Source organism: Thalassophryne amazonica, chromosome 9, assembly GCF_902500255.1.
Source record: "Thalassophryne amazonica chromosome 9, fThaAma1.1, whole genome shotgun sequence".
NCBI lineage: Eukaryota > Metazoa > Chordata > Actinopteri > Batrachoidiformes > Batrachoididae > Thalassophryne > Thalassophryne amazonica.
This window is the reverse complement of record NC_047111.1, coordinates 15,726,470-15,752,859: the sequence shown is the minus strand read 5'-3', so window position 1 is coordinate 15,752,859 and position 26,390 is coordinate 15,726,470. Positions and strand designations below refer to the sequence as shown.

Here is a 26,390-nt window from a genome sequence, read left to right as displayed (position 1 = left end):
TCAGAGTCTGAAACAGACCGTGAGGATTCTGGTGCTGAAAGAGATGATCCCTCTTTTGTTCTGGAGGAGCAATGAAAGCAGGTGGATCCAGCACAACCCAGTCTCATGGCAAGTCGTGATGCAGCAGCACAAAATAAACATTAATTTATTGGTTAGTCATATTGTGACAAAAAGCGCCCCATTTTCATCACGGCAGCATGAATTCATTCTAATTCCTTCAGTGATGGCTGCACAAAATTAAAAGTGAAGTGGGGTCAGGGTGGTTATGGTTAGGGTGGGAGGAAGGAGTACGGTTCGGTTATGGTAAAGGTTAGGGTTGGGGGAAGGAGTAGGGTTAGTAATCATGAGTTAAAAAAGTCACAAAAATTTGACTAATTTCTTGAGTGGAGCACGAAAAAAAAAGGTGAGAACTGGCTGATCCAGTAACGTGCGCACGGAGATCTGAAGAGAGGGTCAGAGCGCACGCTTCTGTTTCCAGATCCAGATCTCCGCTTGGACGCACAGCAGAGACTCGCCCCAGCGCTGACTGATGGAACACAGAGGAGGACGCACACACTGGTCCAGCAGTAAGCAGATTTCAGCTTCAGAGAACCAGGAGTCCAGGTTGATGCACTTTCCATCCAAAGTCCAAAACACCTTTTTCTTTTGTTTTTTTGCAGCTGACACAATTAGAACTAGAAGCAAATGGAGAGTGCAAACCTCTACCAAGGCCATAGGGTCACTGACATCACATGGAATACCCTTTGGCAAAGAGACTTATTCCATGTCGTTTCACGCATCTACCGTCATGTTTCAGATTCAGTGGTTAACCTTCTGGGGTCCGAGGGCATTTTTTGGACAGTTCACTGGCCTGGCATACAATAGTGCTCAAAGGTTTACATACCCTGGCAGAATTTTTGCTTTTTTTGGCCATTTTTAAGAGAATATAAATGACAACACAAAAACTTTTTTGGTTAGTGGTTGGGTGAAGCCATTTATTGTCAAACAACTGTGTTTCCTCTTTTTAAATCAAAATGACAAGAGAACTGCCCAAATGAACCTGATCAAAAGTTTACATACCCCTGTTCTGAATACTATGTATTGCCCCCTTTAACATCAATGACAGCTTGGAGTCTTTTGTGGTAGCTTTGGACGAGGCTCTTTGATGGTAAAACTGCCACTAAATATGTCTTGGACTTTATTTACATTAATTACTTACACACACACACACACACACACACACACACACACACACACACACACACACACACACACACACACACACACACACACACTTACTTCTTGGAAAATAAAGCAGTTTTGACTTATGGTTTTGATTTATAGAACAAATTAATCTGGATCCATTAATGTCAATTTTGTCATTTGCACAAAGTATAAATATAACACATATCTTTTAGTTTTAAATAATGCACTAATTCTGAAGTTTTGTTAACAAACACAAACAGATGCCAAAAGGATTATGGGTAAATTGAGCCTCCGCTAACACTGATTGGTTGACTCATTCATTCTATCTAAAAACCAACACATTAATGTGAGGTGTGTGTTGGTGTTTACATATAAATTTGCTTTTGTATGCCATTTTTTTGCATAAAAAACATTTGCAAAAGACAAAAGTCAAGTTGTGATTCAACAACCGTCTGATATAACCGGGGTCAAATAAATAGAACACTGCCATCTACTGTGCCCACATGCTCAGACCCTAACCCTAACCCATAATCCTTTGCGCATCAGAGAGTTGCTGCAGTTTAAACAGCACAGAGAGAATCCACAATGACAATTGTAAATGAACATTATACAACCAAAATGTACATTTTTATTTATTTTCATTAGCTGCAGCAAGAGGCTTCAACTCTCTAGCGTGCAAAGGATTATGAGATATCTCAATACTTAGGGCGAATACTGCCATGAACACTACTGGCCAGAAGATGGCAGTAGAGACCCTGAAAACTTCCTTAAACAAATATTCCAAATAATCCATGTCTGCTACGTTTAAGATCCCTGGAATTTAATAAAAGCAAACTGAATTTCAGACATTTTATATATATTACTCTGGAACAAAGAGGACAGACAGTGTTTGACATAAGCAGGACGTTAAAGAGTAAATGTTGTGTGGGCCGCCAGAAGAGGAGGTACTGCTGGCCCACCACCAGAGGGCGCCCTGCCTGAAGTGCGGGCTTCAGGCACGAGAGGGCGCTGCCGCCACGGACACAGCCGGGGGTGACAGCTGTCACTCATTATCTTTTGACAGCTGTCACCCATCTACTCTACATCATCTCACTCCATAAAGACCAGACGTCATCTCCACCTCGTTGCCGAGATATCGTACTTCTATGGAGGTAACATTCTCTGCCTATATTGATTGATTCCAAGTGCTATTGTGTTGCAGCTGTCAACCAGAGGACCGGCGTGGGTCGCGACTGTTTCGTCCTACGTCAGATAAGTGGTTACACAGATGCTGCACGAGTGTGTGTTAGAGGTGGAGGTGGCATTCCCACCATTGTTGTTACGGGGTGTACACACACCCACACTTGACTGTCTTTGCTCTTCGCCAGCAGTACCAGATCCGACAGTCGGGGACGGTGATCACCTGGGAATTCGGGACTTGGCAGCTCCAGTATTCACCAGGTTCGGTGGCGGCGGAAATCATGTGGTTCCGGCTCTTCTCAGGACAGACGTCTTCTATCCTCGAGCCTGCCCACACGTCACCTTTGTGGATTGACTGTTATCAGATTCTGAGATTGTCTGTATATTCGTTGTGCACCTTCACAACATTAAATTGTTACTTTTTTGGCTCATCTATTGACCGTTCATTTGCGCCCCCTGTTGTGGGTCCGTGTCACTACACTTTCACAACAGGATATCTCGGCCAGCGTCATGGATCCCGAGGGGCGTCACCCATCTGTTGGACAGCCAATGGAAGAGCAGGGTGCACAGGCGTCTGCAGGAGGCGTGCTCGGTGAGTTGCAGCAAATCCTCACCGCCTTTACCGCTCGGCTGGATTTGATGTCCGAGCAAAACGTCATCCTTAATCACAGGATGGAGGCTCTCACCGCACAGGTGGAAGCGCGCGATCAGAGCGCTGCTGCGGCTCCTCCTCCTGCCGACCTGGTGCCGAATACAGACATTCCACTGGTCGTTCAACAAACCCCCCCACCATCCCCTGAAGCATACATAAGTCCCCAGAGCCGTACGGGGGTTGTGTGGAGACGTGCGCGGACTTTCTGATGCAGTGTTCGCTCGTCTTTGCACAACGACCCGTGATGTACGCGTCTGATGCCAGCAAGGTGGCTTATGTTATTAACTTGCTTCGGGGTAAGGCACGCGCCTGGGCTACGGTGCTCTGGGAACAAAACTCACGGTTGTTATCAGCATACACTGGGTTTGTGGGGGAGTTCAGAAAAGTGTTTGATCACCCTAACAGAGGAGAGACCGCTTCAACAATGCTGCTGTCAATGCGACAGGGGCGCCGGTGCGCAGCCGAATATGCAGTCGACTTCCGCATCGCGGCTGCGAGGTCCGGCTGGAATGACGTTGTGCTCCGTGCCGCCTTCATAAACGGACTGTCATCGGTCCTGAAGGAGCATCTGGTAGCTAAGGAAGAACTGCGGGATTTAGATGGGCTTATCGATCTCGTTATACAGTTAGACAATCAGTTGGAGGAACGCCGTCGGGAGCGAGGCGAAAGACGTGGCTGGGTACGCGCCGTCCCTCTCCCTTCCGGGTTCGAAAAGGGGCCGCCCTCCCCACGCTCCACAGCCGCAGCGCTCCGTGGGGCAACAGCTCCCCCTGCTGACGTTGTTAGGGAGATGCACAGGGCCAAAATGAGGAGGCTGGTCCGCGGGGAGTGTTTTCTCTGCAGCTCAAAGGAGCACATACAGAAAAACTGCCCCAAACGGCCACAACAACAACAACCGCCCTTAGAGACTGGGCTAAGGGGGGGTCAAAACATTCACGTGGGACACACACATATTGCCACACGACTCCCAGTTACAATCCTGAGCGGGGATTTAACCCTTCAAGCCCCAGCACTGGTGGACACGGGGTCAGAAGGGAATTTGCTAGACAGCAGATGGGCAAGGGAGGTAGGGCTCCCTCTGGTGGCGCTTCCTTCGCCATTACAGGTGCGGGCACTAGATGGCACCCTCCTCCCTTTAATCACACACAAGACACAACCAGTAACTCTGGTGGTGTCTGGAAACCATCGGGAGGAGATTGAGTTTTTTGTAACTCCTTCTACCTCCCGCGTGATTTTGGGCTTCCCATGGATGTTGAAGCACAATCCCTGGATTGATTGGCCGTCTGGGGTGGTGGTTCAGTGGAGCGAAACCTGCCATCGGGTGTGTTTAGGATCCTCCCGGTTTACAGGCTAAGGAGGAGGTCAAAGTCCCTCCCAATCTGACGGCAGTGCCGGTTGAGTACCACGATCTTGCTGACGTCTTCAGCAAGGATCTGGCACTCACCCTTCCCCCGCACCGTCCATACGATTGTGCCATTGATTTGGTTCCAGGCACTGAGTTCCCATCCAGCAGGCTGTACAACCTCTCACGACCTGAGCGCGAATCAATGGAGACCTACATCCGGGACTCATTAGTTGCCGGGCTGATCCGGAACTCCACCTCCCCGATGGGGGCAGGTTTCTTTTTTGTGGGCAAGAAAGATGGCGGACTCCGTCCATGCATTGATTACAGGGGGCTGAATGAGATTACGGTTCGCAACCGATACCCGTTGCCATTGTTGGATTCCGTGTTCACCCTCCTGCATGGAGCCAAAATCTTTACTAAGCTGGATCTTAGAAATGCGTATCACCTGGTTCGGATCCGGAAGGGAGACGAATGGAAGACGGCATTTAACACCCCGTTAGGTCTCTTTGAGTACCTGGTCATGCCGTTCAGCCTCACCAACGCCCCCGCGATGTTCCAAGCCTTGGTTAACGACGTCTTGCAGGACTTCCTGCACCGATTCGTCTTCGTATATCTGGACGATATTCTCATCTTTTCTCCGGATCCTGAGACCCATGTCCAGCATGTACGTCAGGTCCTGCAGTGGTTGTTAGAGAACCGACTGTTTGTGAAGGGCGAGAAGTGCGAGTTTCACCGCACGTCTTTGTCCTTCCTGGGGTTTATCATCTCCTCTAACTCCGTCGCCCCTGATCCGGCCAAGGTTGCGGCGGTGAGAGATTGGCCCCAACCAACAAGCCGTAGGAAGCTGCAACAGTTCCTCGGCTTCGCTAATTTCTATAGGAGGTTCATTAAGGGCTACAGTCAGGTAGTTAGCCCCCTGACAGCCCTGACCTCTCCAAAAGTCCCCTTCACCTGGTCGGATCGGTGCGAAGCCGCGTTCAAGGAGTTGAAACGACGGTTCTCTACTGTGCCAGTTTTGGTGCAGCCCGACCCTAGCCGCCAATTCGTGGTTGAAGTGGATGCCTCTGACTCAGGGATAGGAGCCGTGCTATCCCAGAGCGGAGAGACCGATAAGGTTCTTCACCCGTGTGCCTACTTTTCTCGCAGGTTGACCCCGGCTGAACGGAACTATGACGTCGGCAATCGAGAACTCCTTGCGGTGAAAGAGGCTCTTGAGGAGTGGAGACACCTGTTGGAGGGAGCGTCTGTGCCGTTCACGGTTTTCACTGACCATCGGAACCTGGAGTATATCAGGACCGCCAAGCGGCTGAACCCCAGGCAAGCCCGCTGGTCACTGTTCTTCGGGCGTTTTGACTTCCGGATCACCTATCGCCCTGGTACCAAGAACCAGAGGTCAGATGCCTTGTCCCGGGTACACGAAGAGGAGGTCAAAACTGCACTGTTGGATCCACCGGAGCCCATCCTGCCTGAGTCCACTATCGTGGCCACCCTCACCTGGGACGTGGAGAAGATCGTCGGGGAGGCCCTGGCATGGAGCCCGGACCCCAGAACTGGTCCGAAGAACCGTCTGTACGTCTCACCAGAGGCTAGAGGTGCAGTCTTGGACTTCTGTCATGGTTCCAAGCTCTCCTGTCATCCAGGGGTGCGAAGGACCGTGGCAGTTGTCCGGCAGCGCTTCTGGTGGGCGTCTGTGGAGGCCGACGTCCGGGAGTACATCCAGGCCTGCACCACCTGTACCACGGGCAAGGCAGACCACAAAAGGTCCCAAGGACTTCTCCAGCCGCTACCTGTGCCTCATCGCCCCTGGTCCCATATCGGCCTGGATTTCGTCACGGGCCTCCCGCCATCCCAGGGCAACACCACCATCTTCACGATAGTGGACCGATTCTCCAAGGCGGCCCACTTCGTGGCCCTCCCAAAGCTCCCAACAGCCCAGGAGACAGCAGACCTCCTGGTCCACCATGTTGTCCGTCTGCATGGGATACCCACCGACATCGTCTCTGATCGTGGTCCCCAGTTCTCCTCACACGTCTGGAGGAGCTTCTGCCGGGAACTGGGGGCCACTGTGAGCCTCTCGTCCGGGTATCACCCGCAGACCAATGGACAGGCAGAACGGGCCAATCAGGAATTGGAGCAAGCCCTGCGCTGTGTGACGTCCGCACACCCGACGGCCTGGAGTGAACATCTGGCCTGGATCGAGTATGCGCATAACAGCCAGGTGTCCTCTGCCACCGGCCTCTCCCCATTTGAGGTGTGTATGGGGTATCAGCCCCCGTTGTTTCCCGTGGTGGAGGGAGAGGTCGGTGTGCCCTCGGTCCAGGCCCACCTGCGGAAGTGCCGTCGGGTGTGGCGCTCCGCCCGTTCTGCCTTGTTGAAGGCCCGGACGAGGGCGAAGACCCATGCAGACCGCCGGCGATACCCGGCCCCTGCTTACCAGCCCAGGCAGGAGGTGTGGCTATCCACGAAGGACATCCCCCTCCAGGTGGACTCCCCGAAACTCAAGGACAGATATATCGGACCATACAAGATCCTCAAAGTCCTCAGTCCTGCCGCAGTGAAGCTCCAACTCCCGGCTTCACTGCGGATCCACCCGGTCTTTCATGTTTCAAGGATCAAACCTCACCACACCTCACCCCTCTGTGCTCCTGGACCGGCGCCGCCTCCTGCTCGGATCATCGATGGGGAGCCGGCTTGGACGGTGCGCCGGCTCCTGGACGTCCGTCGGATGGGCCGGGGGTTCCAGTATTTGGTGGACTGGGAGGGGTATGGACCCGAAGAACGCTCCTGGGTGAAGAGGAGCTTCATCCTGGATCCAGCCCTCCTGGCCGACTTCTACCACCATCACCCGAACAAGCCTGGTCGGGTGCCAGGAGGCGCCCGTTGAGGGGGGGGGGGGGGGGGTCCTGTTGTGTGGGCCGCCAGAAGAGGAGGTACTGCTGGCCCACCACCAGAGGGCGCCCTGCCTGAAGTGTGGGCTTCAGGCACGAGAGGGCGCTGCCGCCACGGACACAGCCGGGGGTGACAGCTGTCACTCATTATCTCTTGACAGCTGTCACCCATCTACTCTACATCATCTCATTCCATAAAGACCAGACGTCATCTCCACCTCGTTGCCAAGATATCATACGTCTATGGAGGTAACATTCTCTGCCTATATTGATTGATTCCAAGTGCTATTGTGTTGCAGTTGTCAACCAGAGGACCGGCGCGGGTCGCGACTGTTTCGTCCTACGTCAGATAAGTGGTTACACAGACGCTGCACGAGTGTGTGTTAGAGGTGGAGGTGGCATTCCCACCATTGTTGTTACGGGGTGTACACACACCCACACTTGACTGTCTTTGCTCTTCGCCAGCAGTACCAGATCCGACAGTCGGGGACGGTGATCACCTGGGAATTCGGGACTTGGCGGCTCCAGTATTCACCAGGTTCAGTGGCGGTGGAAATCGTGTGGTTCCGGCTCTTCTCAGGACAGACGTCTTCTATCCTCGAGCCTGCCCACACGTCACCTTTGTGGATTGACTGTTATCAGATTCTGAGATTGTCTGTATATTCGTTGTGCACCTTCACAACATTAAATTGTTACTTTTTTGGCTCATCTATTGACCGTTCATTTGCGCCTCCTGTTGTGGGTCCGTGTCACTACACTTTCACAACAGTAAACAGGAAGCAATTGCAGCTCACAATGATTCCAGTTGAAAATAATGGAGAAGCAACCTGGGCTTCTTCTGGCATTTTTACATAAAACAAACAATAACGATGTCTATAAACCCAGAGAATATATTCACGAGAGTTTTAGGCACAATAGAAAAAGGATTTAATGCTGTTGTCCGTGTGGAGCCTGATCAGAGTGTCTCAAATGCATTTCTCCTGTCGTGAACTTTAACCCATAATGCACTGCCGAGACAGCGTGTCCACATTAAAACCTTCAAAATTTGTGCAATACTTTAAAACTAAAACATACGAGGTCTGTCCATAAAGTATAGGTCCTTTTTATTTTTTCAAAAACTATATGGATTTCTTTCATATGTTTTTACATCAGACATGCTTGAACCCTCATGCACAAGCGTGAGTTTTTCCACGCCTGTCGGTGACGTCATTCGCCTGTGAGCACTCCTTGTGGGAGGAGTCGTCCAGCCCCTCGTCGGAATTATTTTGTCTGAGAAGTTGCTGAGAGACTGGCGCTTTGTTTGATCAAAATTTTTTCTAAGCCTGTGAGACACATCGAAGTGGACACGGTTCGAAAAATTAAGCTGGTTTTTGGTGAAAATTTTAACGGCTGATGAGAGATTTTGAGGTGATACTGTCGCTTTAAGGACTTCCCACGGTGCGAGACATCGTGCAGCGCTCTCAGGCGCCGTCATCAGCCTGTTTCAAGCTGAAAACCTCCACATTTCAGGCTCTATTGATCCAGGACGTCATGAGAGAACAGAGAAGTTTCAGAAGAAGTCGGTTTCAGCATTTTATCCGGATATTCCACTGTTAAAGGAGATTTTTTTAATGAAAGACGTGCGGGCGGATTGCAGCGTCAGCTCGCAGCCGCCGCGACACTCCGCCACAGGAAAAACACCTCCGTTGGAAGCCTTAAGGACAAGTTGGAACATGTCCAGCTGTTAAACAATTTCTCATATACTCACTCCACTGAAAGCCATCAAAAGCTGCCTGGATTTTACAAATGGTTATCAACACGGAGGTGTTTTTCCTGTGCCGCCGCACTGCGCCGGCTGCGTCCCGACGCGCGGACCTGTCCGCACGTCTAATAATATCCAGATAAAATGCTGAAACCGACTTCTTCTGAAACTTCTCTGTTCTCTCATGACGTCCTGGATCAATAGAGCCTGAAATGTGGAGGTTTTCAGCTTTAAACAGGCTGACGACAGCGCCTGGGAGCGCTGCATGACGTCTCGCTCTGTGGGAAGTCCTTAAAGCGACAGTATCACCTCAAAATCTCTCATCAGCCGTTAAAATTTTCACCAAAAACCAGCTTAATTTTTCAAACCGTGTCCACTTTGATGTGTCTCACAGGTTTAGAAAAAATTTTGATCAAACAAAGCGCCAGTCTCTCAGCAACCTCTCAGACAAAGGAATTCCGACGAGGGGCTGGACGACTCCTCCCACAAGGAATGATCACAGGCGAATGACGTCACCCACAGGCGTGGAAAAACTCACGCATGCGCACGAGGGTTCAAGCATGTCTGACGTAAAAACATATGAATGAAATCCATATAGTTTTTGAAAAAAATTTAAAGGACCTATACTTTATGGACAGACCTCGTATAGCTGATATTTTCACTTTATAAAACTTCAGAAGTGATGTTAACTTAAATAACTTGTCCAAAATTAGTTTGGTTAAAATTTTAACCATAAGTTAAAACTTTATCCTTCTGGATGACTTGGGTGATATTGCCGGCGAGTCAGTATGGGGTCAAAAGAAGTACATCTACTACAAAACATTTAACAGGTAGGTGCTCATATCTTTGATGTCAGACTTTATAAAAGTTTGTAACTTGTATGTATGTATGTATGCACACTCTTAAGGCTATGAAATTGGGCTATTAGTAAAAAAAAATGTAGAAAAGGGGGTGTTCACAATAATAGTAGTGTGGCATTCAGTCAGTGAGTTTGTCAATTTTGTGGAACAAACAGGTGTGAATCAGGTGTCCCCTATTTAAGGATGAAGCCAGCACCTGATGAACATGCTTTTCTCTTTGAAAGCCTGAGGAAAATGGGACGTTCAAGACATTGTTCAGAAGAACAGCGTAGTTTGATTAAAAAGCTGATTGGAGAGGGGAAAACTTACACAGGTGCAAAAAATTATAGGCTGTTCATCTACAATGATCTCCAATGCTTTAAAATGGACAAAAAACCAGAGACGCGTGGAAGAAAACGAAAAACAACCATCAAAATGGATAGAAGAATAACCAGAATGGCAAAGGCTCACCCACTGATCAGCTCCAGGATGATCAAAGACAGTCTGGAGTTACCTGTAAGTGCTGTGACAGAAGACGCCTGTGTGAAGTTAATTTATTTCTAAGAATCCCCTGCAAAGTCCCTCTGTTAAATAAAAGACGTGCAGAAGAGGTTACAATTTGCCAAAGAACACATCAACTGGCCTAAAGACAAATGGAGGAATATTTTGTGGACTGATGAGAGTAAAATTGTTCTTTTTGGGTCCAAGGGCCGCAGACAGTTTGTGAGACGACCCCCAAAGCTGAATTCAAGCCACAGTTCACAGTGAAGACAGTGAAGCATGGTGGTGCAAGCATCATGATATGGGCATGTTTCTCCTACTATGGTGTTGGGCCTATATATCGCATACCAGGTATCATGGATCAGTTTGGATATGTCAAAATACTTGAAGAAGTCATGTTGCCTTATGCTGAAAAGGACATCCCCTTGAAATAGGTGTTTCAACAAGACAATGACCCCAAGCACACTAGTAACCGAGCAAAATCGTGGTTCCAAACCAACAAAATGAATGCCTCGCAGATGTGAAGGAATCATGACAAACTGTGGTTATACAACTAAATACTAGTTTAGTGATGCACAGGATTGCTCAAAAAGCAGTTTGAACATAATAGTTTTGAGTTTGTAGCGTCAACAGCAGATGCTGCTATTTTTATGAACACCCCCTTTTCTACTTTTTTTTTACTAATAGCCCAATTTCATAGCCTTAAGAGTGTGCATATCATGAATGCTTGGTCTTGTTGGATTTGTGAGAATCTACTGAATCTACTGGTACCTTGTTTCCCATGTAACAATAAGAAATATACTCAAAACCTGGATTAATCTTTTAGTCACATAGCACTACTATTATTCTGAACACTACTGTACATGCCAGGAAAACCTCATAAGTGGGGGTTCAAGATGTGGGGACGTGCTGGGCAAAGTGGCTGTCTCTATGACTTTGACGTGTGCCAAGGGGGAGAAAATCCCGACAAAGAGAAATCTGAAGTTGGTGCTACAGGAGATGCTGTTCTGAAAATGACCTCAACCCTTCCAGCAGGAAAAAAAAAAAAAAAAAAAAACAACAAAAAAAAAAAAATCACAAAGTTTTGCTGGCAGCTTCTTTACATCAGTTCCATTGGTGGAGCACTTGAAACAAGGGGGAATCTACTACATAAGCGCAGTCTGCACTACTATTATTCTGAACACTACTGTATGTAAATAGTTGTATTTAATTTTTTTGCTACATTTGTACATATGTTATTGAAATTTACAATTTATATTTACATTTAAAGTTATGAAAATGGTTTGTGAAACAAGTTTACCAAACAAACTTTATTTCTACTCAGATTTTATGTTTTTGTGTGATTTTAGGTTCACTGTGTTAATACAGTAGGTCAGAATGAATGAAAAACTGGAAAGTTACCCAGGTGAGGTTGTGCTGAAAAAGTTACACCAAACAAGGCCAGGTAAAGACTTTTTAAAGGTAAATTGTAAAGGTAAAACCAAAAGTAGTCAAAAGTAGTCTACCCTGTACTCCAGAGGATTAATATATACTTGTATGTCTATTCACGTTGTATATAAAGTGGGATATGTGTTTATAGTCAGTGAATCATTTTTAATCTTTATTTTATATATTGACACTTTCATTGTCTTTTCAATGAAAAACTAGACTTTATAAACAAGTCAACTTTATTTTACACAGTTCAGAATCACAAACACATCTTTGTACAAACACTTTCATAGATTTTGTTTTTATCATCAAAAAGAATCTTCGAAGATTTAACTTCACAGTCAAAAAGAAGCCGAAGATGATTTTTTTTTCTCCAATAAACAGTGGTTAGAAGTCACACGACTTAAAAATGGCACGAGAAACTGATCCTGAGTCAGACGTTAACAACCGAACGGGTTCTTGGCGCAGATGAAGCTCTGAGTAGAATAACAGTTGGTGTTACCGCCATTAGCTGAAAAACAAAAGTCAAAGTTTGAATCTGTCAATGTTTTAGAGTCAAAAGTCATCAAGAAAAACGTTTCTGTGGTCAACAAATGAATATTGGTTCATAATAGTTTCATTGTTGATATTCAACACATTACAGACAGTTTGATTCATTTCCAACTGAATCATGGTTCAAAGCTTCAACATATAATCTCTTCTGTTGAAGTTGTGAAGACAGAAAATGGACTTACAGGTGGAGCGCAGGAAGGTACAGGCGGCGTTGGTGATAGAGGATGAACTAAACCAGGTCGTGTAGTAAAAACCCTGACGGTCGATCCACATCCACTTGTTCTGAAAGACAAACCAGAGCTCATGAGACCCTCCTTTGATTCACGCTTCCAACTTTGACTGATATCTTTATGGCCACGGTGGGGTTTGAACCCCAGACTGCTCGGACTTTAGACCAAGACTCTACCAGCTCAACTGAAGGGGAATTCCCCCCTGAGACGAACCAGCAGGAACATCTTTTCAATCTGGATTTCACCTTGTTCCATTTTATTTCTGGCTGTAGATCCACAAGTTGGATCCACTTGAGGATCTTGGTGTTGCTGTCAGTCCAGCAGCAGGTCACAAACCTCATGTTTTTGGAGCAGATGCACGTGAAAGAATTTAGATTAGAAGTCGGAAACACAGACTCAGAATTACCGACTTCCCATTTGCAACGCAGCATAAAGTCCTGATTCATCGAATCTCTTTTTTCCTCCCTGATGGTGTCAGTGCCTGTAGGTGGCGCTGTGCTTTGTTCAGACCTGCAGGTTGAAGCCTCCCAGCCAGGCCATGGTCCTCTGGTGGCCCTGTGTCAGCTGCTGCAGGAAGATGTACTCTCTGCCGTTCTGCACTGACGCCAGCTGGCCGCCCAGGGTACTGCAGTGCTCCTGGAGGACAGAGGAAGCAACACAACACTCACTTTTTGGTCAACATTTCTAGAAACAGACCTTCTGGAGTTTCTTGGAATGACTTCCTTCCTGACTTTTCAAAATAAAAGATTCATGCAGCTGAATCTTTGTGCAGATCACGTATCCATCCAGATCATCACCATGGTTATGACCTACAGCCGTGGATCCTCATTCTGACAGACTTAACGTGCACATTGAGGTCACGTGAAATTGGTCATACCTCAGCATTGTACCAGTTCTTGTAACTCTTGATGAACAGGAAGCAGCGAGTTCTGTAACTGAACCAGCCGTTTGGGCAGAAGTTCATAACAACTGCAGAGACGCAGAGGACACGGAATCATGATTGTTTTTATTTTTTTCAGTGTAGATCAAATTAAAAATGGATGCAAATATAAAAATACTGGATCTCGACCTGCTGCATCACATGACTGATTGGTCGGGGCCTCGGCTGGTGTTTCTGTGGACCAGTCAGAGCAGTGCTGATGTCAGATGAATGTTCTTCATTTCCACATCTGCATGCATGAAATCAAAAATACTCACCGGTGACCTTCAGGTCTTTATCTTCAGCAGGAGCTGCAGACAAAATCACAACACTGTCACAGTCGTGTCCAGTGTTGCCACAGTTACTTTGAAAAAGTAATCCAATTACTGATTACTCCTTGAAAAACTTAGTTACTTTACTGATTACTCAAATATAAAAGTAACTAAGTTAGATTACTATTTACTATATTAGTTACTTTCAGCAGATGTTGACAACACCTCCTCCCCCACTACCTCAACATGAAAATTATAATCTGTTTTGCAAATACTCACTTCATAGTTGCACTTTCTTGACTTCAATTATCATAAATACTTGTTTTATACAAAATAAAATAAAGACATCTTTCTTGACCTTATGTTTAACTGTTGACAGCACTGTAATGGAAAACTTACAATTCATAATCTATATCATTAACGAATGTAACTATTAAATTCTTTCTAACATTTAAATTCTTTCTCAACATTTTAATTGTTAAAATTATTATTTGTATTAGTAGTTTTAGTATGAAAGTCATCTTCAAAAGTGGACCTTTAATCAAGGGGTGTGTTGGGGGGGTGCCCCCTCCACCCTCCCTCCGTTTCTGTCTGGATTCGCCCCTGGATGGACGTCTGAGCAGGAAGAAATGAGAATGTATTTTTAGGGAAAACCACAACCAGATTGACAGGTAGAGAGTTTTTTTTTTTTCTGTTACTTTTTTCAGTATTTTTTTTAATGTCATGTCGTCCCCAGAAAGAGACTTTAGACACATTTGGGTGGGAAATAAAACAAGCGTTAGCATTTGTTAATGCATGCGGATCAGATGTTTTTAGCGAGTACACACATGGAGCGGCACAGAGATTAAAAGAAAATCAAGCGTAAAATGTCTTTATAAAGCTCAGTGCAGGTGTGTTGCTGTTTTCAACTCGGAGCTGCTGCAGAAAACAGATGAGAAGCTGCAGCATCAAATGCTTCATGGGCGAAGTCGGCAGTTCAGTCAAACCGTGACCTCCACCTGCCCACGAGCTGCTACCATCAACCCACAATACAAAAATAATAGCAACGCACAGTGACTTGGAGAAGTAACTTTAATCTGATTAGTGATTTGGAAAAATTAACGTGTTAGATCCTTACTGAAAAAGTGGTCAGATTAGTTACCGGCATAACTGGTCGTGTCATATTGTATTTGTGCACTGACTGAAGTGTCCAGGAATCAGACCTGCAAAGGCGGCACCCAGGAGGAGGCAGAGGAAGGCGGCGGTCATCATGGTGACCATGATGATGTGTTCCTGTGTGGAGGAGATGGAGGCAGGTGTGTCTCAGTGATGATGTCCTCAGGTGTCTCAGTGATGAGTCCAGACTGAGCTGCTGCTCTTTATACACCTGAGCCACGCCCACTCACCTGGATCATGTGACCACACCCACAAACAAACACCTGAACCTTGATTTGTGCTGAGAAATGAGTGGTAAGAATCAGGAGTCTTCATTTGTTCCACTGACAGTCACTTTGCAGCTCCACAGACTGGATCAAGAAGAAAAACCCACTGAGACACTTTAGGACACTTTACACAGACAAACACTAAATCATCTGCTCTTCTTGCTGAAATCGTTCTTTCATATTCATTAAAAAAACAGTCATATTAGAGCAGAATGTGAATGTGACAGATTGATGTCATAACAAGTAGAAGGGAAAGAAAGTTACTGCAAATAAAAAGAAAAACCTGTTTAAACGTCATTTTGTCTTCATGGATTCAGACTAGTAAGTTGTCCAAAAGGTCAACGGACACATCTGTAAGTTCTTTGTTTTCTTCAATGGTTAATTTCTGAAATGAATGAACAGTTGAAACATTGCCGCATGTTTGAGCAGATTTTGTCACCATCTAGTGGCTGATGTGAGCATTTTAAGGCTTCTTGTATATTTCCTATTTGACACAATTCAGTTAAAAAGTCATTTATAAAAGTCAGAAATGCATGATTTATGCATGTATGTATTTATTTATTTTGGCACGCAGACCTTTCACCTCTCAGTGTTATTGGTAAAAATTTAAATCTTGAGAGTTTTATGGTTCTTGAGTTTTAAGATATGAAAGTTTGCCTGAAGGATGAGCACAACTTACAGTTCTGAATACTTACTACTTTATACTTTGTTTTGTTTTAAATTTTCTTCTAAAGTTACTTTTCACCTCAGTGTGCATGTGTGAAAATAAATTATTTATAACTACAGAGAAAAAAGTGTAACTTTTACACACAGAAACCCAACAAAGAAAATATTCTCTAATTAAATTTTACACATTTTTGTCTCCATCTGTTTGGTTTTATGGAACAGTGTTTGTGGGGTTTGATTAGGTTTTGTTTTAAAACTGAAGAAATTTGTTCCATAAAATGCTAATTTGAATTCAACAGATGCAGATCAGCGATTTAACATCAGGATCATTAATGGAAGAAAAAGAAGATGAAGCTGCTTCAACTGTTTGGATACAAAGTGAGTGAACATCACATGACAAGTCAGAATATCGTCATTTGTATCTTCACTAGTATCATTAGTGTTGCCATAGTTATGTTACTGTACTGATTACTCAGTTTTAAAAGTAACTATGTTAGATTACTAGCTACATTAGTTACTTTCAGTGACAACCCCCCCCCCCCCCCCCACCTCAACATAAAAATGATAGTCTGTTTTATCAATAATGACTTTATAGTCACCCTTTCTTGAATTCAATGAACATAAATACTTAAATAAAGACAGTCTTTCTTGACTTAATATTTAAGTTCTGGCAGCACTGTAATGGTAAAACTTGCATTTTCTAACCTACATTTTTTATAAATGTAACTATTAAATACTTTCTAACATTTTCCTAAACATTTTAGTTGTTGAAAGTATTATTATAAGTAATATTAGTCGTATGAAAAAATGTCCTCAAAAGTGGACCTTTAATCTAGGGTTGTTGTGGGGGCCGCATCCCTCCCCCCACCCACCCACCCATCCACTCCCTCTCTGTCTCGATTCACCCCTGGTTTGCTGTTTGAGCAGAATGGGTAACGTGTATTCATGCAGAAAACATGACCACATTGATAGGCAAAAATGTTTTATCAGTGTTTTTTTAACATCATGTCATCCTCAGAAAGAGACTTTAGGTGCATTTTCGTGAAAAAAAAAAAACATTAGTATTAGTTGTTAACACACTGCAGGTCTTCAGCTGTTTTTAGCAACAACACTCACAGAACAACATAGTTTAAAAAAAAAGTGTAAAATTGTCTTAGTAACGCTCAGTGCAGATGTGCTGTTGTCAGCACACTTTGAGAGACGACAAATGTTTTTTCAACTCGGAGCTGCTGCACAAAACCGCAGATGAAAAGCTCGCAGCTCGCTGAAAGTGGTCGAAGTGGGCTGTTCAGATGACTCTCGACCTCACCCTGCCCACGGGAGTTTTAATGCTGCGATCAACGTGCAATACAAAAATAATAGTAATGCACAGTGACTTGGAGAAGTAACTTGAATCATATTATAGATTAAACTGCTGCCATCAGGCAGACGGTACAGGTCATTGAAAACAAAAACAGACTGAAAAATAGCTTTGTTGCAAGAGCCATTTGTGCACTAAATACTGCTGTACAATAATTTTTTTAATGCAATTGCCACACTGTGTGAGGACGAATTTATGTGTTTTTAGTCATAGTTTTATTGTAGTAATTTTAGTATGAATGAATGAATGAAAATTGTTTATTTCGAACATTTGATACAACAACAACAATTACAAGATAGATCAGTAAAGACAACAACAAAAAAAGTTCCTACTGTGTACCCAACATGTCCGAAAAGGGGTAGGGTGAAGCATCAGCTTATTTATCCCTACCCCTTCTTCCCCACAACCAGTAATACCCTTTGCCACATATACACATAAATTCCTACACACCTAAACCGATATCAATATATATATATATACATATATATACACATACACATACATATACACATCAACATACATACACATATACATATATACACATATATATACACAAACATAAATATACACCTACACATACCTACTTACATACAAAATACTATATATTTACAAGCCGAAGCAAAAAACAAAAACACCCTAACCCTCATTACCCTTCCTCCTCCCTATACCCAGAAAAAACCATATTTTTGTACCGCTGTTTGAACTGGTTCATGCTTGGACATTGCTTGAGCCCCACTCCCAATCTGTTCCACATCCTCACCCCACAGACAGAAATACAGAAACCTTTTAATGTTGTTCGTGCCCACTGATGCTTTAAATTAAATTTCCCCCTCAGACTGTAATCCCCTGATCTGTTAAAAAACATATTTTTAATATTTGCTGGAAGTAAATTGTTTATTGCTTTATACACAATTTGTACTGTTTGAAAATGAACCAAGTCTGTGAATTTTAAGAATTTGGATTGTAAAAATAGTGGATTTGTATGATCTCTATAGCCAGTATTATGAATAATTCTTATAGCTCTTTTCTGCATTACTGATAGTGATTGTGTTGTACCTTTATAAGTATTACCCCATACCTCTGCACAGTACTGTAAATATGGTAAAACCAGTGAGCAGTAAAGAATGCGGAGTGAGTTGTGGTCCAGAATATGTTTCGCTTTGTTTAGAACTGAAATGCTTCTTGACAGTTTACTTTGTATATGTTTTATATGAGTCTTCCAGTTTATCTTATCATCTATTATCACCCCCAGAAACTTATTTTCATGTACCCTTTCAATATCGACCCCCTCGACTTGTAACTGAACCTGTATGTCTGTATTACAATAGCCAAATAACATGTATTTTGTTTTACTTAAGTTTAATGATAATTTATTTCTGTCAAACCATATTTTCAATTTTCCCATTTCTATACTGATCCTCCTCAGTAACTCCTGCAAATCCCCCCCTGAACAAAAAATGCTTGTGTCATCTGCAAATAATACTAATTTTAATATTTTGGAAACATTGACAATATCATTTATATAAATTAGAAACAGTTTTGGACCCAATACTGACCCCTGTGGGACGCCACAAGCATTGTCCAAGCATGATGATGTATATTCCCCCAACTTCACAAACTGTTTTCTGTTACTTAAGTAGCTTCTCACCCAGTGCAACACCAACCCCCTAATCCCATACTGTTCAAGTTTATTGATTAATATGTCATGATTAATTGTATCAAAAGCCTTTTTAAGGTCTATAAATATTCCAACTGAATGTAATTTGTGGTCTATGGCGTTTGTAATCTCCTCAACTGATTCTATTAATGCAAGTGATGTTGAACTATGTGCTCTGAATCCATATTGACTATCAGTAAGTAATTTATGTTTATTTATGAATTTGTCTAATCTATTATTGAATAACTTTTCTAATAATTTGGAAAATTGTGGAAGCAAAGAAACAGGTCTATAATTTGTGAAGTGGTGTCTATCCCCAGTCTTATACAGCGGCACAACCTTAGCTATTTTCATTTGATTGGGAAATTTACCGGTTTGAAATGATAAGTTACAGATGTATGTTAATGGTTCTACAATCCATTCAATGACCTGTTTTACCACCACCATATCAATTTCATTTAAATCGGTAGATGTTTTATATTTACAATTATTCACAATGTCTATAATTTCATTTCCATCCACTGCTGTGAGGAACATTGAACAGGGATTTCTTTCTATGAGATTATTATCCCAATCCTCAGGTTGGGAATCGGGAATTTTTTCTGCCAAGCTTGGTCCAATATTTACAAAAAAATTATTAAAACCGTTGACTACCTCATCCTTATTTTCCTTCTTGACATTATTATCAATGAAATACTGAGGGTAACTCTGTTTTTTATTACCATTTTTGATAATGCTATTTAATATATCCCATATTCCTTTAATATTGTTTTTGTTATTATATAATATGTTACTATAATATTCCTTCCTACATACCCGTATAATATTAGTTAATCTATTTTTGTATTTCTTATATCTATTTTCTGCCTCTTTAGTCTTTAGTTTTATGAATTCTCTATACAGTGTATTTTTCTTATTACATGCATTTCGTAACCCTTTCGTCATCCATGGTCGAGCTTGGATTTTTTGTTTTCTGTAGTCTTGTTTAATTGGACAGTTTATTAGTATAATTTTAGTGTTTATTTATTATCCGTATATGCATCCTGAGGGGAGACTGCACTTTTAATTCCATTGTGCTCACATGTACAATGATGACAATAGAGACATTCTATTCTATTCTATTACTGATATGGAAAGAATAATTCATTAGATTACTTGTTACTGAAAAAAGCGGTCAGATTAGAGTAACGCGTTACCAGCACCACGGATCATCATCACTGTTATTATTTTTGTTGTGACCTGAAACATTTGTAGGACGCTGAAAAATGACTGATTAACAATCACTAAATGGGAATGTGTGGGCGTCTTCCATCCAAATTGCTCCCATCATCCTTCTGAGCTTTATCTACATAAATCAATAAATCTACCATGAAGCTTCTTTCTATCAAAGAATCAATAAAACTATAAACACATGAGATTAGTTTGGGATTTATCTCTTTGCTTTGAAGTTATAAAACAACTTTTATATCCCCACTTTAAAAAAAAGGTTCAGAGTTTCAGCGACATCGTTCAACTGAGGTTCAGTCTTCAAACAATTTATTTGTTTTAAGAACTAAAAACAAACAAATATTAAGATGTGCTGATATTTTTCTTTTGAAAAATACTAACCTTTTTTTAAAAAAAGAAATCAACACGATCACGCAAAGTGTTTTCCTGCATCAGATGGAAATTTCATGTAAATACTATAAAACGTGTTTTCTGTTGTTAAAAGTCATTTGAATGTATATTCTCTAAATAAACCAATAACGAGAGAAAGAGGGAGGGTGAGGGAGCAAGTGCTGTCTGTTGTCCAGCTGGACAGTAGGGTGTCCCACTGTCTGTCTGGATGCCGTGTGTTGCGCTGCTGAACACATCGTCATATGGATTACTTATTTCATAGTGGATGACACATCTGCCCTTGGATCGTGGCAGATGCCACCATCCCACTTTGCAGCCAGGTTCACACGTATGACATGACAGGCTGCACCGTGGCTGGTGGTCGCCGTTCGTTGGGAGGCGCGCCTGGAGCTGTTCCAAACGTGATTTATTTACATTGCAGTGGCTTGGTAAACGGTTGCATCGTCAGTCCTTTTAATGGTTTAGATGCTGTATCAGTCATTATATGTTTATTACATCTGTGACACCCTGTTCAGAAGCGCTGTGCAGTGCCGTGGAGACACATTGACCCACTGCGGCGCAGTGCGTCTGAACGTCGTGTTACAGCTATAATATAATATTACAGATACATCTTCTAACTCATGCGGTGGACTGACAGTCTGAAATATCATGCTCACTATGGACTAACACCGCGCTCACAAGTGCTGTGCTGCTCTGTGATGCATTGACTCGCAGTAACACAGTGTTTTCAGTTTGATTGCACAATGTTCACGTCTACTGTAGTTCACAAAATGAGTGCACACCAGACATTTGCACATTATAACATTTCCTTTGTGCATCACAAACGGGATGGACTGGTGACGCTCTGTGCTTCATTCGGCACATACCGGCAAGATTTGATGTGCCTGACCATGGTGAATGTCTCTCGAGCATGATCAGAGACCACAGGTTAGACCGCAGTCTGACTACACGTTGAGTTCACCTTGACTGCCGTTCAATGTTTTTCCACTTCAACTGCACCACAAATGCTATGAACATGAGAAAACATTCGTGGCGGCTGTATGACCGTGCCCCACTGTTTAGAGTGCTTTGCGAATGCTGTCCGACACTTCCGGAATGTGGGCCAAATTTTAATTTGGAGAGCATTCGGCCTCTAGTGTGACGGGGGTATAACCCGGTCTCGCAGACCAAACGGTCCCCCCTAAAAATTGGTCCACCCTGCCTTCACTGCACATGGGTCAATTCAGAGCATCAGCCACAATTAACTGATTATCAAACTGCCTTCAGTCATCATCTATCTCAGCCACAGATAGCTGAAGCTTTAGTACAACAATCATTTCCACATAAATTCAGCATTATTTCATAATAAAAGATGGAGGAAATGATCAGAGTGCCACAGCAGCTGCTGCGATCACTGCGCCTCCATCACTTCAAAGTGTCAGTAGTGACTCATTTTTTTATTTAGTTATACAGCGCAAAATCACAACAAAGTTGCCTCAAGGCGCTTAGCACAAGTAAGGTCAAACCTTACCAACCCCCAGAGCAAGAACACAGGCAACAGTGGTAAGAAAAAACTCCCTGTGATGATTTGAGGAAGAAACCTCAAGCAGCCTAGACTCAGAGGGGCAACCCTCCGCTTGGGCCATGATACAGACACACCTGACAAAATGAATATACAGGAAATTTTGTGAGTCCATGCTGGTGCACAGGACGGGAGGGTTGCAGAAACAGACACCACACCCATCTCTGGATGGAGCCGCACCTCACCAGAAGAAAAAAAACAAATACAGTATAATTTGTCTGCATTAAGCAACAAGAAAAACAGAAGAAATACTAAGGTGATCGCCGGCCACTAGCCCTAAGCTTCACTAAAAAAAAAAATCAGACCCAGGAAGCCAGTAGAGATGCAAAACGGGTGTGAAGATCAGCTCCCGCGAAGCCGTTAGTTGTGTGATCACCGATTATCGCCTCGTTTCTGCTTAAAATGGACTTTAGAATTATTTAAGAGGTTTTACTTTGTCATCTGATGGTTAATAATCACATTATTCCCTTTGATCACTTTGGGTGTAGAGACTCAGATGAGCTGCTGTGGTCCCAAATGATGCATGCGCAGTGAAGGCAGGGTGGACCGATTTTTAGAGGCGGACTGTTTTGGCTGCGACACCGGACCTCGACTGATCCAGTAAATTCGATTTGTACTCTGCCTGGTCATTTTGGCCTGTTTTACACCAGATGCCCTTCTTGACGTAACCCTCATGTATCTGGGCTTGGGACCGGCGCTCAGAGTGTACTGGTGTGACCCTATGTGGTTCGATTGGCAACTTGAAAATTCTGGGACCTTCTGAAGAATGTTTCAAAGCAAGCAATAAAGAGAAAGAGAGAGAGAGCGAGAGATTAAGAGAGAGAGCGAGACTGAGGCTGCCAAGAACACAGAGACCGTCTTCAAATAAAACTCTGACCTGGACAAACATTTTATGATAGTTAAAGAGCAGTTAAGTTGTAAAACAGACAGACACACCGCAGCACAAACGTGGCTGGTGAGTGTGTGTGCAGCGCTGCTCAAAGTGGGGCCCGCGGGCCACAGTTTGCCCAACTTCTCTTTGCTTTTGCTGATGTTGACAACAGAGATTCTTTCTGGAATTAGTGAACAATGGTGAAGCAAATACAACAGAAGTCTTTTTTTTTTTTACAACTGTAAGTTGTTTTTGGCAGGAGAAATTCCGTCCTTTCAGCAAATTTTCCCATCTTACAACTCAGGAACTGTAAAACTCTCAATCAAAATTTCTATACATTAATACTGGGAGGTGAAAACTGTGGGTTTCACAACTACAACCCCTGGCAAAAATTATGGAATCATCGGCCTCAGAGGATGTTCATTCATTCAGTTGTTTAATTTTGTAGAAAAAAAGCAGATCACAGACATGACACAAAACTATAGTCATTTCAAATGGCAACTTTCTGGCTTTAAGAAACACTATAAGAAATCAGGAAAAAAAAATGAGATGGCCTCAGCGGTGGGGATGGAGGTGAACAATTAAGTCACTTGTCATTTGATGTGACTTCATTGTTCACCTGCATCCCCACTGCTGAGGCCATCTCAGCTGTGAGGCAGAGACTGCTGGAGGATGTGTCTCTACCTGAAAGGACCAAACTCACACCAGACCACATCTGCCAACTCTTGGAGATCTGTCTTAACACCACGTATTTCCTGTTTAGGGGGAATTACTACAGGCAGATCCATGGTTGTCCGATGGGGTCTCCGGTATCCCCCATTGTGGCCAATCTGTACATGGAGCGAGTGGAGAAGACAGCCTTAACGTCGTTCACGGGCATCTCTCCCAGTCACTGGTTCAGATATGTCGATGACACATGGGTTAAAATCAAGCAACAGGAGGTCGAGGACTTTACAGAACACATCAATTCGGTGGATTCCAATATCAAGTTCACACATGAGGATGCCAGAAACAACCATTTAGCCTTCTTGGACTGTGATGTTATGATTGGAGAGAACAGGCAGCTCCAGACAGAGGTTTACAGAAAACCAACTCACACTGACCAATATCTGCTCTTTGGCTCAAACCACCCCCTTGAACACAAGCTTGGGGTGATCAGGACTCTTCAACACAGAGCCCTACAGGTGCCCACAACTGCAGAGGGAAGGGCTAAAGAACAACAACTTGTCCGGAAAGCCCTCACAGTATGTGGGTACCCACGATGGTCCCTGGACAAAGTGCAGAAGGCCCAGAAAACAAAGAGACCAGATAGACAGGAGATGGAGACAAGATGAAGAGGAGTGTCTCTCCCTAATTTAGCAGGAGTAGGGGATTTTCAGACAGCACAAAATCCCAGTTTACTTTAAACTGGTTAAGATCCTTGAGACAGAAATTAGTTCACCCTAAGGACAGGATCCCTAGTTACAAACAGAGCAATGTAGTGTATTATATCAGATGTCAGGAAAACTGTAATGAACACTACATAGGTGAGACTAAGCAACCTTTAAACAAGAGGCTATACCAGCACAGCAGAGAGGTCGCCAGTGGACCTCAGTCTGCAGTTCATCTCCATCTGAAAGACACTAACCACACATTTGAGGACAAGGAAGTTAAAATCTTAGCCAGAGAGAAGAAATGGTTTGAGAGAGGTGTCAAGGAAGCATTCTTTGTAAAACAGTTGAAACCCAGCCTTAACCGGGGGGCGGGTCTCAGACACGCTTTGTCCCCTGTTTACAATGGGGTATTCAGGTCAAAGCAGTTTTCAGTCTTTTGTTCATGGTAATGAATCATTCACGTCATCAGGAGATTCGTCAGGGGAGGCTTCCATCCCATCATTAGGAGAGTGCTAACTACAGCACAATAGGTGCTAATTAGAGCTATTGTTTCGTCACTAGCCTATAGCAGTCGGCCTCTCGGTAGAAGGGGTCTGGTTAGGTTAAAAAACTCCAGCTTTTGTTGGCTTCTGGTTTATTCTTCTCTACAAGACTCAAGACAGAAGTCAGACTACCAGAGCAAGAATTTTAGCTGAGGAAGCTTCTGTGATTTGAGGCAAAACGTCCTCACGTCAAGCAACCCAGTCCAGTCGAAGATTCAAGCTTCTCTACTATTTATTGATGATGTAATGACAGCCATCTCCCCAGTGCCTTTACCTGACATGCAGCCCCATATCATCAATGACTGTGGAAATTTACGTTCTCTTCAGGCAGTCATCTTTATAAATCTTATTGGAACGGCACCAAACAAAATTTCCAGCATCATCACTTTGCCCAATGCAGATTTGAGATTCATCACTGAATATGACTTTCATCCAGTCATCCACAGTCCACAATTGCTTGTCCTTAGCCCATTGTAACCTTGTTTTCTTCTGTTTAGGTGTTAATGATGGCTTTCGTTTAGCTTTTCTGTATGTAAATCCCATTTCCTTTGGGCAGTTTCTTACAGTTCGGTCACAGACGTTGACTCCAGTTTCCTCCCATTCGTTCATTTGTTTTGTTGTGCATTTTTGATTATTGAGACATATTGCTTTAAGTTTTCTGTCTTGACGCTTTAATGTCTTCCTTGGTCTACCAGTATGTTTGCCTTTAACAAACTTCCCATGTTGTTTATATTTGGTCCAGAGTTTAGACAGCTGACTGTGAACAACCAACATCTTTTGCAACATTGCGTGATGATTTACCCTCTTTTAAGAGTTTGATAATCCTCTCCTTTGTTTCAATAGACATCTCTCGTGTTGGAGCCATGATTCTTGTCAGTCCACTTGGTGCAACAGCTCTCCAAGGTGTGATCACTCCTTTTTAGATGCAGACTAATGAGCAGATCTGATTTGATGCAGGTGTTAGTTTTAGGGATGATAATTTACAGGGTGATTCCATAATTTATTCCTCAGAATTGAGTGATTCCATATTTTTTCCCTCTGCTTGGTCTAAAAAAGCAACCGTTACTGACTACCACAATTTTTTTTCCTGATTTTTTTTATAGTGTTTCTTAAAGCCAGATAGTTGCCATTTGAAATGACTTTAGTTTTGTGTCATGTCTGTGATCTGCTTTTTTTCTACAAAATTAAACAACTGAATGAACATCCTCCAAGGCCGGTGATTCCATAATTTTTGCCAGGGGTACCAGAAGCCCAGAAATGCTCACATTACCCGCTAGATGGCGACAAAAGCTGCTGAGAAGTAAACTTATGGTGAAATAAGATGGATTGACAGACAAAAATCAAGCAGAGTTGTGTCTCTGACCTGATAGACTACTTGTATTATGTTTAAATTTAGAATGACAATTTGGTATAAATTATAATGCATGGGACCGGGGAGGCAGGGGAGGTGATGGTCTAGTGGTTAAGGTGTTGGGCTTGAGTCCAGAAGATCATGGGTTCAAATCCCCGCCTGACTGGAAAATCACTAAGGGCCCTTAGGCAAGGCCTTTAATCCCCTATTACTCCCGGTGTGTAGTGAGCGCCTTGTATG

General features: G+C 43.5%; 1 protein-coding gene and 1 long non-coding RNA gene across 2 annotated transcripts; both read right to left on the bottom strand.

The window, feature by feature from the left end:
* Window positions 1-453: 453 nt before the first annotated feature.
* Window positions 454-13,511, bottom strand: LOC117517894 (ladderlectin-like). Its single transcript, XM_034179032.1, has 4 exons — window positions 13,418-13,511; window positions 13,051-13,176; window positions 12,493-12,592; window positions 454-659 (listed from the first exon to the last, which is right to left on the bottom strand). Exons 1-4 carry the CDS (start codon window positions 13,502-13,504, stop codon window positions 454-456), a joined length of 519 nt encoding a protein of 172 aa, XP_034034923.1. The 5' UTR covers window positions 13,505-13,511.
* A 95-nt stretch (window positions 13,512-13,606) lies between these two features.
* LOC117516488 lies at window positions 13,607-15,182 on the bottom strand. Its single transcript, XR_004562425.1, has 3 exons — window positions 14,934-15,182; window positions 13,738-13,770; window positions 13,607-13,654 (listed from the first exon to the last, which is right to left on the bottom strand). It is a non-coding gene; the product is annotated as an uncharacterized LOC117516488 (long non-coding RNA).
* Window positions 15,183-26,390: the final 11,208 nt, after the last annotated feature.